General features: G+C 43.3%; 2 protein-coding genes across 5 annotated transcripts in view; one reads left to right on the plus strand and one right to left on the minus strand.

Annotated features, from left to right (window-relative positions):
- PNPLA7 (patatin like domain 7, lysophospholipase) overlaps positions 1-17,711 on the minus strand; it is a 76,193-nt gene extending 58,482 nt beyond the window's left edge. For 2 of the 4 annotated variants that reach the window (XM_015878611.3, XM_085521538.1), the window contains exons 1-16: positions 17,344-17,711; positions 17,215-17,255; positions 14,832-14,888; positions 14,296-14,383; positions 13,965-14,047; positions 12,813-12,901; positions 12,469-12,609; positions 11,890-12,049; positions 11,305-11,385; positions 8,298-8,426; positions 7,845-7,925; positions 6,975-7,116; positions 6,360-6,443; positions 4,166-4,254; positions 3,792-3,947; positions 728-805 (exon numbers count right to left, since the gene is read on the minus strand). In XM_015878611.3, the coding sequence (XP_015734097.2) occupies positions 728-805; positions 3,792-3,947; positions 4,166-4,254; positions 6,360-6,443; positions 6,975-7,116; positions 7,845-7,925; positions 8,298-8,426; positions 11,305-11,385; positions 11,890-12,049; positions 12,469-12,609; positions 12,813-12,901; positions 13,965-14,047; positions 14,296-14,383; positions 14,832-14,888; positions 17,215-17,247 (1,491 nt within the window). In that variant the 5' untranslated portion in view covers positions 17,248-17,255; positions 17,344-17,711. The remainder of the gene's footprint in view (positions 1-727; positions 806-3,791; positions 3,948-4,165; positions 4,255-6,359; positions 6,444-6,974; positions 7,117-7,844; positions 7,926-8,297; positions 8,427-11,304; positions 11,386-11,889; positions 12,050-12,468; positions 12,610-12,812; positions 12,902-13,964; positions 14,048-14,295; positions 14,384-14,831; positions 14,889-17,214; positions 17,256-17,343) is intronic. The other 2 variants (XM_085521537.1, XM_085521536.1) reach the window with 2 other exon arrangements.
- Positions 17,712-17,827: 116 nt separating this feature from the next.
- On the plus strand, positions 17,828-18,397 carry MRPL41 (mitochondrial ribosomal protein L41). The gene has a single exon (XM_015878655.3). The coding sequence runs from the start codon at positions 17,851-17,853 to the stop codon at positions 18,256-18,258; it is 408 nt and encodes a 135-aa protein (XP_015734141.1). The 5' UTR covers positions 17,828-17,850; the 3' UTR covers positions 18,259-18,397.
- The last annotated feature ends 412 nt before the right edge of the window (positions 18,398-18,809 follow it).

The raw sequence follows: 18,809 nt of genomic DNA on the forward strand, positions 1-18,809 counted from the left end.
GATTTTAAAAGCAATTACCACAACAACAGTACTATCATGGCCAATCTGTTCTCCAGAAAGCCCTCTGCAGCTTTTAAACCATTTGGTGATAGAGTAAAATACGACAGTGAATTATTAAAAGGTTATGAATATTTAAAACTAAACGGCCACAATATTGGAAAATGTGTTTCTCTGTGCATGGTTATGAAAAATTGAATCTGCATCTGTAAAATCTCAAGAAATAAAAACAGGATTGGGAATGGAGGGAGTGGGGTCATCACTGCAGCACGATGAGGGATATTGCAGTTCAGCAAAACAGAATACAGCAGCATTCTAGTTGTAGCCACCCCTTGTTTGCTTTGCATAAGCTTGTCTATTACCATTGTATTATTATAAACACATAACGTGGAGCAATGGCACCAAGGCCTGCAGTGTAGCGCCAGCATAAAAAAATATGAGGGGGAAAAGGAAAGAACAAAAAGCTGCTTGGCCATCACACTTTTTATGAGGGGGCATAAAAAGGTAAAGAGGGGAGGTACAAGATCTCCACTGAAGTTCCAGCCACGCTGTTACTCTGCACATGAGGAGAAGCTGAGAGCTGGGATTGCTTGGCAATGAAGAAGGTTTGGGATCAGCCAAAGTGAGGGAGCATTTTTGTTCAGAGTGTTTCCTCACTTATGGTAGGAAGAAAAGACCAAGCCAGACCCTCCTCTTGTATCTCCCCCCACTCCCAGAGGCACTCACACACCTGATCTCCCTGCCTCGACAGCACGGTCCCAGCAGTAACCTGACGCAGTGTCACTCTGTCATTCAGCAAGGAAGGGTCCTGGAGAAAGGGATGGAGAGGTACAATTTAATTGTTGGTTCCCTGGTAAAGGTCCAACGTGAGCATTCTGTTACCTTCATCAGAACAAGCAGAGCAAATCCTGGCTCTGGAGCCACATTCAGCAGTGCTTTAGCCAAGAGCTGGAAGCACACCGAGATACAATTCAGGGCACGCAGGCATAACAGCTTGCTTACAATCATTACCTTATTGCAGCTGAGATGTGAACACAGACACCATAACTGCCATGGCAGGCTTTTATAACTTGAGAAAGTCAGTTGAGAAAAACAGAGCAAGAAAAATAATCAGATTATTTCTTTACACCTACAGCTGATAAGAACAGATTTCCATCAGAAAAAAAAAGTTTTGAGACCAAACTGTTTCATGGAATAAATCCAATAAAAATAACCTGACAAGAACTTGTCAAAATATTTCAGTTCCGCAACATCAACTCAACTAATTTCTGATTTTTTTTGCCTACATTTACACATTTATGGTTGCATAGGATTACCTATCCTTATGGAAAATTCTTAATTATGAAAGTATCCCACAGTAAAAGACACAGAAGCTCCCTAACCAGATCTACTTGTAAACTGTCATCGATTTTTTTGGCTGCATTAGTTCCAAAAGTCGTTACAAAGATGTCCTTCGTATCTAAGCCTACTGAAGTATTGAAATAGGTTGCACCCGAAGCTGTGAAGCTGGTGTCACCAGAGATCATTAAGAACAGCTCAGACAAAACCAGGACTGACTCAGTATTTGATCCTGCCTGAGGGCAGGAAGGAGACTTAACAACCTCCAAGCAGTCCTTGAAATCCTCCTTTTGAAATAACCTCTCTGATGAGGCAATAAAGGAGCTGACAAACAAGAATCACAGACAAGATCCATCTCCCCTTCCAACAGAGGAGACTCAAGTTCAGCACTGCACAGTTCCAGAGTTTGAGCTAACCAAAGTTCCTTACATGGACCTCCTCCTCACCAGCCCCCAACCAGAAGCTTGTAAAGAAAGCTGCAAACACAACAGAGTGAATTTCACAGCAAGGTTCTACCTTCAGTTACTATAATAGATAATAAATTAGTAGAGGTTCATGATACAGAAGTGAAAGCAGAAACCACTTAGGAAGAAAAGCAGTAATTAACCGGGACAGACAATTTTTTTTGGCCAAAGGAAATGACTCAATTCCCATCTAATCCATGCAGAAGATATGCCCTCCAGCATTATTTAACTCCTATTATAACTGCAGATAAAGCCAAGCATATACAAGAGTTAAAGCAGATTGAAGAGAGCCCATGACAGTGTCCCAAGGAATTCATGTCATTGAATACAAAGGAAAAATGTCTGAATTATGTAGTCATGTAACTAAGGGTCATTGGAAATTATAATGCCACTCTGCTATATTACATTTTCTCCTCTCCTCTCTCTGTATCACGATATGAAAAAAAGCAACACCATCTGCCATTAAAATCGAGATGTTTCATCCACTGCAATTGGCTGCTCTGAAAAACAACACCTTAAAAAGCCTCCAGTCAGCTAAGAAATAAAATACCTGAGCTGATTTAAGAGAAGGGCTCCAACAATTCATAGTTCTCATTGGTGTGAATAAATTGAATATAAATTTGTATTACAGAGTTAGATTTTAATTCCATTGCCTGTAGAAGAATCAACTTGTGCTACACCACACAGGAGAAATTAACCATGACCTTTAAGCACTGTTCCTAGCATTTAGCTATGTAGCAGCAGATTCTTATCTTGTGAAACCAGAGCTGCTATAATACCAAGAGTTGAAAAAGCCTACCCTATTACATTATCATTTAGATCGTCACATTAAAATATTGCCTGTTAGACTACTCCAAATTAACTCCAACTCTGATCACTGAGTTGTTAATTACTGGGGAATTTTGCCTAGGTTCAAAAACGAACGTTTTGCACTTGGTAGTTTCAGTGATTTTGGAATTATCGCTTGTGATCTGAAATGGCAAATTAGGAAACGACCAGCTGTATATTGGACACACAGCATTTACATAAGCAAAGCCTGAGACCAGCCTTAACAGGAATGCAAGGCAGAACAGAGCAGCTGAAAGCATACAGCTCTATTTTACTCAAGTTGTTACCAGAATTTCCTATAAAAAAGGTTGTCATTTTTCATGCTGACATACAGGCGTCCACAAGAAATGTGAGAATCCAGAATTGAGGTGCCTAAAGTTCTGCTGGCAGTAAAGCAGATGTCATTTGGTGAGAGCTCTTAAACCAGAAGAGGAGGCTGCAGCAGCTGTGCCAAAGCCTCTGGCAGCATCAATGCACTTCAGTTACTAAAACACAAATTGCAATAAATCTGGGATATCTGTGATCAATTGAGACAGCTGTATGATTTTCAAATGGTGTGATTAGCTCCATCAGCAGATACAGCTCTGAAGCAATGCAATGATGCAACCAGAATCACAGGAACAATGAACACTGTCTTGTTCGTTCTGAGCATGAAGGTGAGAAGGAAAGGTGAACTCAATAATGGCAGCTGGGAGGGCATCGAGCACTTAAAACCTGGAACAGGCATGGAACACAGTCACTGCTATGAAACGCATTCATAGCCAATGGCCAAACACAGACATTCAGTTCTGAAATCAAATGAGACACTTAGGTGCAGTGCCAAGAGGATTAATAGAGCTAGGCATCGCCTGAATGCCTTTATGTAGCTTACTCACTCAGTATACAAGAGCATGAAATTACAGTGTGGCAGAAATTGCACACGTCTCATTTGCACAGATGTGTGCACAGTGAGAAAAGGCTCACGCAGTGCACTTCAGTATGGGCTCTTCAAACAGCCAAATAATTCAGATTTATTTCAGTCCCGGTAATAACAACAACAGAGCAGAGAACAAAACACTCAGCTGGTCTATAGTGTATCTGGGAGACAATTTACGTTCTTATGACTGGCAGAATGAGATGAAAAGCAAAAACAAGGCCTTTTTTTTTTTTCCAGCAATAACTTACCTCAAGTTTCACCAGGGTTGAAAGGTCTTTCTTTGCTGCTTCGAAGATGGCATCCATGGGTTTGCTATTACAGGATTCCTGTGCAGCAAGCTCACCAGTGTAACGAAAAACTGCTGAAGGAATTTTTGTCAACGTCACGGTCTTCTTCAATATCGACTGCATTGAACAGACAAGGAGAATTCCAGAGAGTTTCAAGATCTTCACTAAAAAACCTGAACTATTACCAAAAACGCGCTGCAAGTTTAGAACAAACCAATACAAGATAAACAAATGCCATAACTCATACACAGGCTGATACGCTGAAATTGTCCAGAGGCAGAGTAAGGAGATACAGTGTGAAAAATATGCTGGAATCTCCAAATGAAACAACCCACCTTGCCCACAACAGGGCTGCTAGGAGCATCCTCTGGGCTGAAGTGCACCCTGGCTCTCTCATATGCCATGTTCATGTCTGACTTTGTACCTATGAGCAACACAGAATTTTCAGTACTCCCATGTTTAAAGTACCTTAGAAATACCATACAGCGTAAAGATTCAAGTAACTTTGTATGCAAGCCTCCATATTTCAGAAGCCAAGGACTAAATAAAGTGGCACCTTCACATTCCAGTGTATTTCCTGCTTCTGTTTGACCTGGAAGGTCCAATATGAATTCCTGATTTTCCCATTTGAATTCACAAACAACACATCCCAAAATTCCCATGCCAAAAGACAATCATTCTGGATGCCTGAAAGTTATTTGAGATCTTTTCTACAGCTGGTCCAGATTCTCAATGCACCTCGCATTCTCAGAGACACATAAGGACTTGTCTTGCAGGTCTCACTTCATGAGTACATTGGCAGTCACTCAAAACTTCTGATCTTTACCTGCTAATGTTTAACACATTTAATTGCATTAGCTCCTTGGCAGCTCCAAGCACTTTCTAAGTACTAGCCTGGGATGTTCAATAACACAAACATAACTGGAAAGCACTTCTGATTAATTACCTTAAGCAGGATACCCTCCCAACAAAACAGAAGAACAAAAAACCCCACCAAACTGACCCAAAAATTACCATCAGCAAAACTTACATACCACATAACCAGGAAAAGTGCTCATTCCACTAGGAACTGAATGTCATACACAGTAGAGATCTACATAGCAACACTGAAGTCCCCCAGTTATTGTAAGCAAGAAGTGCTGGGACAGAAGCAGCATGGAACTCCATATAGACTAATCTGACTGCCCAGCAAATCAGTGTCAGCATAATTAGTAAGACCCCATATATCAAGTGTGTTTTAAATCTAAATACACACCAACCAGCTTAAACCTAAATGATCTGATGAGGGGTATGTAGGATGAAGACCATCAACCACTACTTGCTCTGCATATTCAAAATCAAAGAAAAGAAAAAAAAAAAAAGAGGGATTCTAAGAGTGAAAGAATGTCTACGAGATTTCTATTCAAAGTAGGAGCCTTTAATCCCAGTCACAGATACAAGCTTCCCACACAGCAATTAATTAAACTGTCTTGTTGCTCAAATGGGAGTTAGGATATAGCAGAACAAGCTTTAACTAGAACTGTTGACTCAAAAGAACAGAAGGCAGTGGGAAACTCGAGAGCGGAAAGCAATCCTGTTTGATGAACACATGCTCACTGGTATCCTACACACTGCTGGTATGGAAGTCACTGCAAAAACAATGGTAACTGACATCTTCCTTGGCAGCACTTCAGCTGTCTCTTTCCTTCTGAGTACTCACAGCTACCTGCCTTTCCTAACCCGGGGGCAATAAAGCATCACATTTCAGAATAAACAATGCTACAGAAGACAAGGACACTGGTTTGGGAGAAACTGTTCTGTAGCTGTAAACAACTTTCTTCCCACTAGCATTCAGCAGCTAGAGGCAGCGTGATTCTACTCCCAAGCTAACAGAGCTCTTTCTCATGGGTTAATCACCTTTCCACATGCAACTATTCAGGAGTATCTGTACTATGTGACACAGCTGCATGTCAGGGTTTTAGTTCTGAAGAACAACACATCAGCCAAGCTAAGCAGCTGGCTCAGAGGAAGGCATCTATAGGACAGACAGCTGAGGTTCACTGAAACAAACACTGGAATCAAAACAGCAGAGCATCATAAATGCCTCAACAGTGCATTCAATGATAAATCACCTTTATTACCCACTCTGCAAACATTCCCCTAAAAGCAATAAAGTCACGTTATGTGCTCCTTGGGACAATGAGCCAAGCAAGAGCCGTATGTCATCTTTTGCTTGAAAGATGATAGCAGATACAGCAGATTACTTGGTTTTGGGAAAAATCAATGAATAAAAACTCTTCATTTGCAGGGCCCTCAGTAGCCAAATGGCTGCTAATAGAGATGGCAAGGGAATGCTCTCCTAGATACAAGTCCATTTGTCAGTTCAGAGAATTAATGTCTGACCTTAGCTTTGAGAAAGTGAGGAAGCAGAGCTACTGTGAGATGATTATTTAACATAAACAAGATTATCTAAGTCTGTGATCTAAAGAGCACGTATTTCATATAATGAGCCTAATCTTATTTCCCAGAATGTAGCCAAGCAGCACTTACCAGAAGTCTCTGTGGAGGGGGGTGAAGAAAGGCTTCTCCTGAAAACATGCTCAGTATTTTCTGTACCAGAAATCTTCAACATATCTGCAGTTTAGAAACAAAAGTTACACGAATACAAGGGAGTCCCTAATGAAATAAGTCTCACTGAGAGCAAGAACCTCTCAAAAACCACTACCAAAATCTAACATACAGATTCAATACATTCTAAAACACCATTTTTGGACATTGTTTAAATCAGCTTTTTTGTTTTTAATTATTTTTCCTCTGAATCTGGGCAGACAAATTCAGCACATGCTGCTTTCCTAAGTTAAGCTTCCACATCAACACTGCAACACAAAAGCCTGCTCCGCTATTACCTCCAGTACAGAATTTTTGCAACTTCTCCTATGGGGCCAACATTAGATGCCACTTTTTATTTCTTCCTTCCACCCCCAGTATCCTTGACAGCACATTAATAATCTCTTATTAAAGCTAAGGTTGATCCAAAGACTTTAAACCTGAAGTTAATCAGTTCAGACAATGCCTAACTACTTTGATCAAATATAAAACCTCTGACAAACAGCACAACAGCAGAGAGCAGCACAAAGACTAATTGCCCATTTCCAGAAACATTACCCATTTCCGATGCTTCCCCAGCTTTCTCAACCTTCTCTCTATCATCCTCTGATACACTGGACACTTGTCTTTTTATTGTTTTACTTGAACTTCCTCCAGATGTGACACTTGCCACAGAGACCAGTGGGATGGCTTGGTTCTGCTGCAAAAAGCAAGGTGAAAATGCAAACATTAACACCCAGCCCACTGCTTCCACTTGCAAGACAGACCTGCAGAAAATACTATCTTACTAAATGGACTGCACAAGTACATTAAGGATACACTTTAGCCTTTCCTACCTCAGACATCTCTTTTAAAGTAGCTTTTAAGCTACATTCACAGCTCTCTTTTACTAAAGTCACTATCCCATATATCACAAAAGCTTATTACAGCAAAAGCAATACTCCAATTAACTAGATAGAGCTTCTGGATGGAAGAAGCATTGGGAAGAACCCATCAGAGGAGCAGAAGAACCTATTCAATTTCCAGTCACTGCGATCTGTTCATGTAGTTAACAGTACAATGTAACATAGTTAATGAAATACAAGGAACACAGCCTGGACAATCTCAGGTAGATAAAGTGTCCCCTGTGGGTTAGGATAATGGATATCAGTTTGGTATTCCATTGTTAAAAGCCAAAACATCAGATACATGATCAACCTTGTTTCAGCCTCCAAAAAATACCCCTTCACAAAGTTTTACCTCCCTACACATCCATCCCTAAGCACCAGCACAGGATACATATTACAGGCTGGTTACCTTCCCTCTCAAGTACTGGCATGATTAAAGTAACATGCAATATTCACTTTATCATCTTCTGAAACAAGCAAAACCTCTCTATGCCAGATCACTGACAGGCTGCGTAATAACAGCAACGTACCCCAAACTTACACAATTGAAGAGCTCAGTAGTCAGCCCAAGGTAGTTGTGCAAGGCAAGGAATGTCACCCTCTGCAGCCTCACCATGATGATCTAGAAATGGAAAGTCAAAGGCAGTAGGAATGGTTTCAGTATTCTCCCACACCCATTCTTGCATTTAGATACAGTCAAGAGCATCAGAGCATTTGAAGGCACTTTCAAACAAACCAGACTGTCCCCTAAACAATAAGAGCTGAAATTCCTTGTTAGAAGATGACAAATTAAGGCAAATTAAGATTAAAGCAATTTACCAAAGGCTTAACAGTCACTTGACAGAAACAGTGAAGTAACAAAACAGAAAAGTCTTAAACACCAAATAACACTTCTCATTTTTTCCTGTAAACACCAGCAACAAAAATTAGAGTGAGGAGTTTCGTTTCAATTTTGTTTGGCTGGGATTTAATTCTGCTTAGCAGCACAGCTTACCTGCACCACTCTAACAAGAGTTTCAGGATATTTCTGGAAGACATCTTGAAAGGCACTTGCTGGCAGTCGCAGTATATTGGATGGAGTGGCTGCCCGCGCTGAGACTGTTTTGTACGGAGCAGGGTGACCCTAATAGAAAGTTGCAGAGCCATAAGTTAAATTCCACTCATTCCTTGCCCCATTTCTTCCCAATTGTTTGCCAAATTTCTCTTTTGATGTTGCACGTCCTGAGAGACATCACCTGAGCACAAAAAGCCCTGACCTGGTACCCTGTGCCCTCCACTTGGTGTAATGAGGGCAACATGGTCGGGTGAATTCACACAGGCATTTTCACCAGCACTACATCAAGGGAGAGGAAATAAGAGCTACAAGGAGGTGTATCAGGTTAAGGAGATCTGGCTTGTCTACCTGTCAAGTCTGTTACAGTTTTATTGCAGGCAAAGCCAGGCTTCAAACTTTGTGAAGTACAGAACAGAATATGGCCAAAAAAGCCCAAAACAAAACAGGTGGACTTGTGTTCTAAAGTAAATATATACGTATGTATGAAATATTCCACACTACAAAGCCAAGCAGCTTCTATGCACATTCTGTAGGACAGCAACCACTGCAGCAAATAACACCACAGCTCTGCCTTGCTGGTCTGGAAGCAACCAAGAAGCAGATTCTAAAATTAAATTAAATTAATTGGAACCAATTTCTTAATTACACCAACTTCAGCTGACCTTTTTATAAAGTCTTGGGATGGTATTAATAGATTTGATTTTTAAGTTCTGGAGGGATTTGCAGTTTTAAATATCTCTTTGATCTACAGTGTAGAGCTACAAGGTTTCTCCCAGCTCCTCTCAGTTCCTTCTGCTTAAAATAAAGACATTAGCAAGTGACATTTCTGGCTTTTTCTACACCCAAAATAAACGTAACACCCCTCTTCTACAGAGCTCAGCTCCTAAACAACGCCATCCTTTGGAATTTCTCTTACACTAAATGTAAAAGAAATACACATACAACATCCATCCATCCATATAAATTTTGATTTTAAATAGAGATTCTTCGCCAACTGCATTTTCTACTGTGCTCTGCCAAACACACAGGGAAAAACTAAAGGCACCTCTTCAATCTTCAGTTGTTGGACAAAGGGTGAGCATGAATCATAGAGTGGCCTGGGTTGAAAAGGCCCCACAGTGCTCATCCAGATCCAACCCCCTGCTGTGTGCAGGGTCACCAACCAGCAGCCCAGGCTGCCCAGAGCCACATCCAGCCTGGCCTTGAATGCCTGCAGGGATGGGGCATCCACAGCCTCCTTGGGCAACCTGTTCCAGTGCGTCACCACCCACTGGGGGAAAAACTTCTCCCTAAGATCCAATCTAAAGCTCCCCGTCTCTGTTTAAAACCATTCCCCCTTGTTTGTGAAGTATAATAATGTTCCATAACAGTTACTAAAAGGGCAAAGTAAGCACAGTGTACCACAATGATATGGTCCACACTCCACCCAGAGAAGGCTTTTGTTTCCCTCCTGGAGCAGTGCTGACAGCAGTTGAGAAAAGCAGCCTAAGGATAATAACAGATAATGATGCAGCAGCCCTTTCCTCCAAAGAACAGCCCACCCCAACCGATTTTCAGCATATAATTGTTCCTTTTCCAGAACCCTGTGTGAGAGCAGCCTGCTTTTGAGAGAGCCAAGCACCACATCTAATAGGGCTGGGATGTGCTAAAAGCTGTCAGAGGAGTGGAAAGAGGAAATGGTTCCTGCAATTGTCAGTTCTCTACAATAAAATGTAACCAGCCCCATGGAGAATACTGCATTTAAATTGCACAGCTTCACATTCCTTGCAGCCTCCCTGTGTGACTGTAAGGTATAATCCACAGTAAGTTAGGGTTTGGGTTGTTTGGGCTTTTTTTTTTTTTTTAAAACAGAGAACTTTTTGTTCTCAAAGCAGATAGCTATTTACATCTGCCTGGTTCTAAGAGCTGTAGAGTAATTCAACATTGCAGGTGACAAAATCCAAGCTAAAGTAGTCGCTGAATCCAGATGACAACCAAGGGTCAAATAAAAATAAAAAGAAACAGGATAAAAGGTCAAATCGTAGAATGGTTTGGATGGAAGGGACCTTAAAGATCATCCATTTCCAACCCCCTGCTACAGGCAGGGATGTCTCCCACCAGACCAGGCTGCTCACAGCCCGGCCTTGAGTGCTTCCATAGAGGGGGCATCCACAGCCTCACAGGGCAACCTGCTCCAGTGTCTCACCACTCTCACAGTAAAGAATTTCTTCCTGATATCTGCTCTAGATCTACCCTCTTTCAGTTTATAACCACTTCCCCTCATCCTATCACTAATAATATGAACAATTTGTTTATTACATTCTCTCCATCTTAGCTATCAACACCTTCCAAATAAGCACTCGAGTGCTTCTGTGTTATTGAACATGATGAATCCAACACCTTCAGTTCAGGCATTCTGAAATAAGATACGGTGACAATTCAGAAAACCCATAGCTGTAACTGCACCTGAAACAAAACCCACACGAGTAATTTGTGCAATAAATAGGAGCAGCCAGCACTTAGCTCATCTCGCTGCGTGCCAAAGAGCACAACCTTCAGATGGTCACCAGCAACATTAACATATTAGGAAAAAATTAAATCCATCAACCAGCTTCACAGTCTAATTACAATAATAACAGCTGTCAGATTTGTTTTCATTAGAGCAGATAAATTCAGTCAGTGATAAATCAAACTGCATAAAAGCTAGGAATTCTGGGCTCTGCCCTGCTCCCTCCCCTGACTCCCTTTCAACCTTGAACAAATCAAACTCCTTCTCAGTTTTTCCAGCAGCAAACAAGTAATTGTTTACATGAAAAGCTGCTGAGAAACAGTCAGTGATATCCCGAAAGGAGAAAAAGGACTGAAGACACATTCATCATTCTGACCCTTTCAAAGCTGACTTCCCCCCTACAGCAGGTTCAGCAACACAAATCAGCAGTGCAGAAAACTGGCACATGCAAGGACTTACCGTGATGACATCTAGGATGCTGAGAAGGCTGTGGACACTGTCGCCTGCCAGCACTTCCTTAACAATCACTTCTGTGCCATCCTGTAAGAGTAGAATAGATTACTATAGGCTCACAGGCGTGTACATGACTTGTATGGAGCTTTACAAAAAGCTTAACTTGCAGTCATTCTCCTAGATAGCTTAAACAGCTCTAACAGACACTGTCCCCCATTAGAACCTGAATGTGAGCCTTCTCTCTGCTCTGGTGCTAAACCACAGCCCCCTAGTTTTAAACCACCATTATAACAGATAGAGGTGATAAAGGAAATTTAAAGCCATTTTTTTTCAACAATATTCCAATTCAGTCTTGCACCTCAGTCTGCTGCAGTAACTATGCAACTAGAGCATGTGAGGATAACTCAGGAGAGTGAGCTAAACATGCTCTATGGAAGCTGTGCAGGACCACAGCTCAAAACACTGACATTTATACATATCACAGCCCTCTTCTAAATCACTATGCTTCAAATGTCACTTTACCAATGCTTAATGATTCATGCCAACATATGCTATGCTAACACATAGAACAATGGCTCAGTTCATTCTTACACTTTCTTGAATGCAAACTTCCAACTTTCCATCTTGCACAACATAGATGCTGTCATCCTGCTGCCCAGGACGGAAGATGTATTCTCCTTCATGCAGCTGCACAAAAAACATGTGCTTGCACAATTCCAGAAACAGAGGCTTCTCAAAGTGACCAAGAACCCTGCAGGAAAGACAAGTAAATATCAGCTTTTTCCTCCCTTTTCTACATAGCAAGCCCAGTCCCCTCAACCTTTCCTCATAGGAGAGGTGCTCCAGCCCTTCTCTGGACCAGCTCTAAGAGTTCTGCATCTTTCTTGTGCTGGTGGGCCCAGGCCTGCACAAAGTACTTGTCTGGGACTTGTCTAAAGGAATTTGTAAGAATGCACCAGCAAATTGGCTCAAGTTAACAAAGCTTTATCATATCTCCAAATTTAAGCACTAAACTGACTCACTGCCTCCTTTCCAAGCCATCTTTTTGTGCTTATTCACTCTGACCATACAGTGATAAAATTTAAAGCTTTACATGTGGTTGAAAACACTCATATCGCTTGAATAGCCATAGAAAGCAAAATCCAAACCTACATTTCCAATTAACATTACCTAACGTTTTTAAGCATGTATAGGACTTCCGATGGCAAATGAGAATTCTTCACATCAAATTCTGTCAGGTCTGCCTCTAGCAGAGAGGGAGGTGGCTCTTTTGGCTGCAGAGTTGGACACTCTTTCTTAATACGCAGAATCCTACAAAGGAAAACAATGAAAGTTCAGGATGGCATCCTATCTGTATTAGCAGCCAGCTGTATACTGACACCAGTACACACACTGCACTGTTGCACATTATCAAAGAGATAAAACCATAGTATTACAATCCCCAACTGCTCTTTCTTAGCAAAACTAGAGATAGTGCTCAATGTGAACTCTCCCCTTCCCCGAAGCCCACATACCTTTTAGCCAAATTCAAAACTTTGGCCCTTTTCCTCATCCTCTGGCGAGGCACAGTGTTCCCAACCAGAGAGTTTGGAATAGTCGAAACCTAGGAAGAAATAACAACATATAATATATAATAATATATATTATTATATATATATATACATATATGCATATAATATATATAATAATAACATCTCTCACTCAGAAACACTTAATATGAGGCAGAGAAATAACATTGAAAGCTCCAGTACTACTATGGTAGGCTATGCAGAACTCCTATGCAGCCAGCCTTTCAACTCACTTTTCACTGTAACTAAGTGCCACCTTATGGAGAATTGCAACAACTGCAAGGTCAAGTATTACTATTTCTCCCACCAAAAGAACAACAGCAACAAAAAAATCTATACTCAGATAGTTTAGAGACATTCCCCTCATCCTTTTTTTAGTTGTTATTATTGACACAAAAGCCCAGATTTTTACCAAAAACTTAGTGTTCAGCTGAAAGTATCAGTTTACAACACTGATACACTACATCTCTTTTAGGAGACAGAAAGAAAAAGTTTAAAAACCCAACCAAACAAAAAAAGATTTTAACACATGCAATTCTAGGGAGCTTTTATGCTGCATGTAAATACCTGTGTTACAGAATATAAAGATGTAAGGTGGAATGATACAAAGGTGGTAACAAAGATGGCAACAGATATTCTAAATATTATTTAGGAGGAAAAACTCACCAATATGAATACCTTCACTGGGAATTGCTGAAGCAAACTCCACCTGGGAGCAATCTCTAAGAGATGCTGCCTTAGTGGTGATCAGCCCTTAAATGAGGTCTAGAAGAGGTGGAGTCAAGCTCCACTCCTTCCAAGAGCACAGCTGAATTACTCTCATCTGTGCTCCCACAGCTGACCCAACACTTGCCTCAGCTGATTAATCAGAGGTTCAGGCTGTGATTACCAATTTCCCATACACTAGATTATTAAATTAAGAATTTATGAAATACAACCCAAGAACAACCAAAAAATAACAGCACTGTGATCAATTACTGAGCCCAAATATTTGAATTCATCTCCACAAAGTCTTGGTGTGAGCACACAGCTGTGCTCAGGCAGGCTGCCCCACTTGAGGCAGTGCTCCTTCCCTCCCACTGTTCCAAACATTCTCACCTTTCTCATGATCTTCCTCCCATAGAACATCACTTTGTCTCGCTTGCGAAATCTGTATTGAGGAGCCTGTGGTTGAGGTTGTCCTAAAACAAGGAGCTTGATGTGAGAAACCACCTCAGTGCCTCAGCACATTTACAAATGACACCAAATTGTGTGCTGCAGTTTATATGATAGAAGAAAGGAATGCCATCCAATTGATCTGGACAGGCTGGAGAAGTGGGCCCACATGAACCTAATGAGGTTCAACAAGGCCAAGTGCGAGGTACTGCACCACAGACTGGGAAAAGAACTCCATAAGAGCAGCTCTATGGAGAAGTAGTTGAGTACTTACTGGATCGTTTCACTCTTCTGTAAACAAAAAACACAACAATTCCTATCAGGAACAGCGCAACTGCAGCTCCAATGGCGATTCCAGTCAGCTGTGAGAGGAATTCATAGGAAAAGAAAGCTGTAACTTCCATAGTTAAAAGCTATTCTTAATTTCTGGAGGGCTGAACAACACTTAACTCAGCTATCTGAACACCAAACATATTCGTGAATACTTCGGTTTTAACTAAAGCATCACAAATGTGAGAAGCTTAAATTTAATTACATCAGGGTCAAGTTTATCAGCTCAGGTGCAAAATATTCAGCACTTCTTCCTCCCCCCCCCTCAATATCTATGAATTGAAAACTAAATATGAATGGAATTAAACAACAGAAATTAGTTCTTGCCTCATCTGCAGCAACAGCAAAGAAGCAGGAACTCCTCTCAGTTTACTCAGACTTTGTGACTTAATAGAGTACCTGAAGCTTACCAACAGGTAACACAGGTACACACCACTCAACACACACAGTTTCATCCATGTGATTAAAGCTGTACATTACCATAGTACTCTGTATCCTGTCTTCTACAAACTGAAGAATTCCACTTGCTGGCATGGCCTGGCACAAAAAGAAAGGTGAAATTAGTTTCCCACAGCTGGCAAGAAGCCTCCATACAGACACCCATGCCTGGCCTGGCATACACAACACCATTTGTTTTCCAATGTCTTTCTTCCAATTATCATCCACTTTAAAAACACAACATCTTCACTCCTGACCCCTTTCTGCTGGAGTTCCATCTGGTGACAGCACTATAGATTCCTAAACAACCATAACACAAGGTCAGACAGGGAGGTGTTGACTTCTGTTATTGCTTTACGTTACTCAGAGCAATAAGGACAAGAGCTGAATGTAAATGAGACTAAGAAAATAAACCAGAAAATTGCAGATGAAATTCAACACAAAGTTATGCACATGGGGAAAAGCTCCAACTCAGGTGTGCAGCCCTGGAACCTGTTCTGACTGCTGCTGTTTGGGGCAAAAATCTGCAAGTTGTAGAAATGCCAGCTCAAAATTTGGAGTGTGGGGAAAAAATATATGCAACCCAAATATAAGAAAGAAGTAGGAAACCAAATGAGTACAAGAACAGACACGTCACCACGTAAGCCTCAAGCCTTACTTGAACCTTAAGTTCTAGAACCAGTTTTTGCTCTCAGTTCCAAATCCAGATGACCTCTTAATTTAGCTTTGTATCCTAAAGAAAAATGGAAGCGCCCACAGAGTCACCAAACCAGTCTCTCTCATAGAAGTTCATTCCAGGTTCACGGGGCAAGCAGAGTCCAGCCTGACCAGTCAGCATATGCAAAGCTGAGTGTATTTGCTTAGGTTGCTTTAACACAACCTATTAATCTATCTTCTCAGCAGGAAGGCTGTAAGAGAAAGACAAAATCCAGAACTCCAAGCAGAACAGAGACGCTTTTGGAAGGTTTGGTACCAAGACCAGCCTGAACATCCCCATCCCAACATGGGTCAGAGTTCTGCAGGGAATCTCTTCAAGCACTGGCAGCACCCAAAGAAAGGCAGGGAAAGTCAGCAAAGGGCTGGCAGCCATAGGGACACCTGCACGTGTCAGCAGCTGTCCACCATCAGGCAGCACAGGGGCCAATGGTGGGGTTATGAACACAGCAGAGCAGCAGGGCTGCAGCACAAAGGGAGGGTCACACCCAGCACCTGTATTCCAGGGGTTCAGGTGCTCTGGTCAAACCCTGATCCAACTCATAGAAACAAAACACATGCTGAGCAACCCTGCAAAGGCCAACAGTTCATTGGAGAAAGACAAAACGACAGGCTAAGAGCATGTATTGGCAGGAATACTGTCTGTGTTTTCTAATATTTGACTCCCGTTTTCTTAACAAAACTGTGGCTGGTAACAAAAACACGCAGCTACTGAAATAACATTTACACCCATCCGGATTACCAAGCACAGAACAAGAAACCCAGGCACATACTCCAAAACTCCCCACTGCAATCAAAGGTAAACAGTGAGCCATGCCCCACACAGGGAGGGGTGCCAGGTGGGGATTGGCACAGAGCTGACATGAGTGTTCCTCAGAATCCAGACTTCCTTGTGGTTCACAAATACAGCTGACCACACGCTGCGGCTTTGACCCCAAAAGCTGAATTTTCACAGAACATCTTTTATTCGCTTCTCACTACGCTGGATGCAGCCTCGAGTTCTAAGAAAAGCACTTCCTGCTGTGGGCCTTGTCTGACATTACTAAGAAAAGCAATATGTGGCTTAAAGGTTAAATGCAATGACTGAAGAGCTCCATGAGCCTTCCATCCTCAGGTTAACATTGTACCACTGAAGCAAAATGTGCCATTCTGCTGACACATCAAAACATGAAGCACCACGTGAATGGTTTGCAGTAAAAATAAGTAAATACATGCAAAAAGTGGGAATAATCTTGGCATTTTTGGAAGGACTAAACCCTTATCAGGGAATGCTCTGGAAAATAAAAGCAGTGTCTGAAGATGTTACCCAAGAGTTATCAAATTAGGCTCTGTCCTGCTTTCAGCTGGGACAGAGTGGATTGTCTTTGTAGCATCTGACCTGATGCTGCGTTTTGGCTTTAAGAGAAAGAAAAGCTGCTGACAGAACACCGATGTTCCAGCTGTTGCTGGGCAGTGCTGCATGGAGCCAAGGATGCTCCAGCTTCTCATAGCGCCCCTTATAGTGCCCTGCTGGGGCTGGGAGGGGACAGGAGCAGGACAGCTGAGCTGAGCTGGATGTCCCAGATCACACAACACTGAGAGAGAACTATAAGACTGAGGGAGATGGGCTGGGGGCTGCACAGCACCACAGCAGGTATGTGAGCTTTTAGGTTCTGGAAATGCTAGAACAGAAACGAACACACATATAAAGTAGCACCAAATCACTTCCTACCTCCAAGCCGGTGCTGTTTCCTTCCTCTTCCATGGCTGGAGCTGCAGCAGGAGGGAAAAAAGGGGGAAAAAGGAAATAAAAAGGGGAGAAATGAGGGAGTTTAGAGACAAGAGGGACACGGGCTGGTACCGCGCTGTGTGGAGCTGGCAGTCGGTCAGTCTGTCTGTCTGTCAGTCTGTCGGTCTGTCGGTCGGTCCCTCAGTGCTGTGCTCTATCAGTGCCGTGCTCCCATCTCCTCCTCCCGTTCCACAGCCGCTCTGACAGCCGCTCCCGCCCCGCCCCGCGGCCCACCGGTACCGGGTCAGTCCCTGCACGGACCCGCCGGTCCAGCCGGGCTGTGCTGAGCCCTGTGGGCCCGGCTGGGCCCGGACAGCCCCGAACCGACACCGAACCCGGCCCGACCCGCTGCCCTCACCCACGGGAGGTCAAAGGTCAGCCTCGCAGCCGGGACGAAGGTCGCTCCGCCGCCCCCCGCCACAAGCCCCGCCCACTGCCCCGCTTCCTCGTTGCTGATTGGCGCACGCTGCTTCGTAAGATAGGCGCTGCCGATTGGTTAATGTGCTTTATGCCAATGGGAGCAGGCGGTGTTGGGTGGCTCGGGCCTAGTGCCGCCGCTCCGTCCATTCATCCGTTCCTATGGGGCTGCTCACCGAGCTGGGCCGCGGCCTAGTGCGGGGCGCCGACCGCATGGCGCCGTTCACCAGCAAACGGGGCCCTCGCTCCTACAACAAAGGCCGAGGAGCCAAGAAGATGGGAGTGCTGACCCGCAACGGGAAGTTCATCCTCATCAAACAGATGGTGCCGCAGTTCGTCGTACCGGACCTGGCGGGGTTCAAGCTGAAGCCGTACGTGTCGTACCGAGCTCCGGCCGGCACCGAACCGGCACTGACCGCCAGGAGGATCTTTGATGAGCTGGTGGCACCGAGGATCGAGAGGGACGTGAAGGACGGGACGTACGACCACAATGCGCTGCATAAATACGGCTACGAGCCCACGCAGGAGGGGAAGCTCTTCCAGCTGTTCCCAAAGAACTACGTGCGATGATAGAGCCAACAACTACGTGCGATAGAGCCAGCATTGCTCCGCTGTGCCGGGCTGTATAAGGCTGGGATGGACTCGTCCTGCAGCTGTAACTTGGGACTGTTCCTTTCACTGAGTTATTAAAAGCGAGTCCTTCACTGTGTGTTTCTGCGCTGTCTGATTTTAATCGCTGCGGGGGAAGCGGTTTCTTGTCGGCCTGAGGATGATGTTGGTTGTGTCTGCTCGTTGCTGTGTGGGTGTGCAATGTCCTGCTGGCACAAGGAGTAGCTGCTCACACTGAGCTGCAGGATCTGGCTCCAGGCTGCTCCCGACTTCCAGGAACAGCAGAGCTGCCTCCAGGAGCTCCCTGTGAGTGGAAGGAGCCGCTTGGAGCTGATGTCTCGTGCCAGCACCACGCTGTGAGCAGAAGGTCAGCCAGAAGCAGAATACTTGAATTCATCCCTAGATAATATGAAGTGTAACACAGAGAGGCCTCCAGCAAGGTCTCACCACAAACTGATCGTGGATTTGTAGCTTAGATCAAATATCACAACTGTGGTTATTACCAAGGTTTT

This window comes from Coturnix japonica, chromosome 21, assembly GCF_054131305.1.
Source record: "Coturnix japonica strain WE chromosome 21, WE-NBRP24, whole genome shotgun sequence".
Lineage (NCBI taxonomy): Eukaryota > Metazoa > Chordata > Aves > Galliformes > Phasianidae > Coturnix > Coturnix japonica.

Coding starts and splice junctions, on each gene's coding strand:
- MRPL41 (XM_015878655.3), top strand. CDS start 17,851: ATGGGGCTGCTCACCGAGCTGGGCCGCGGCCTAGTGCGGGGCGCCGAC.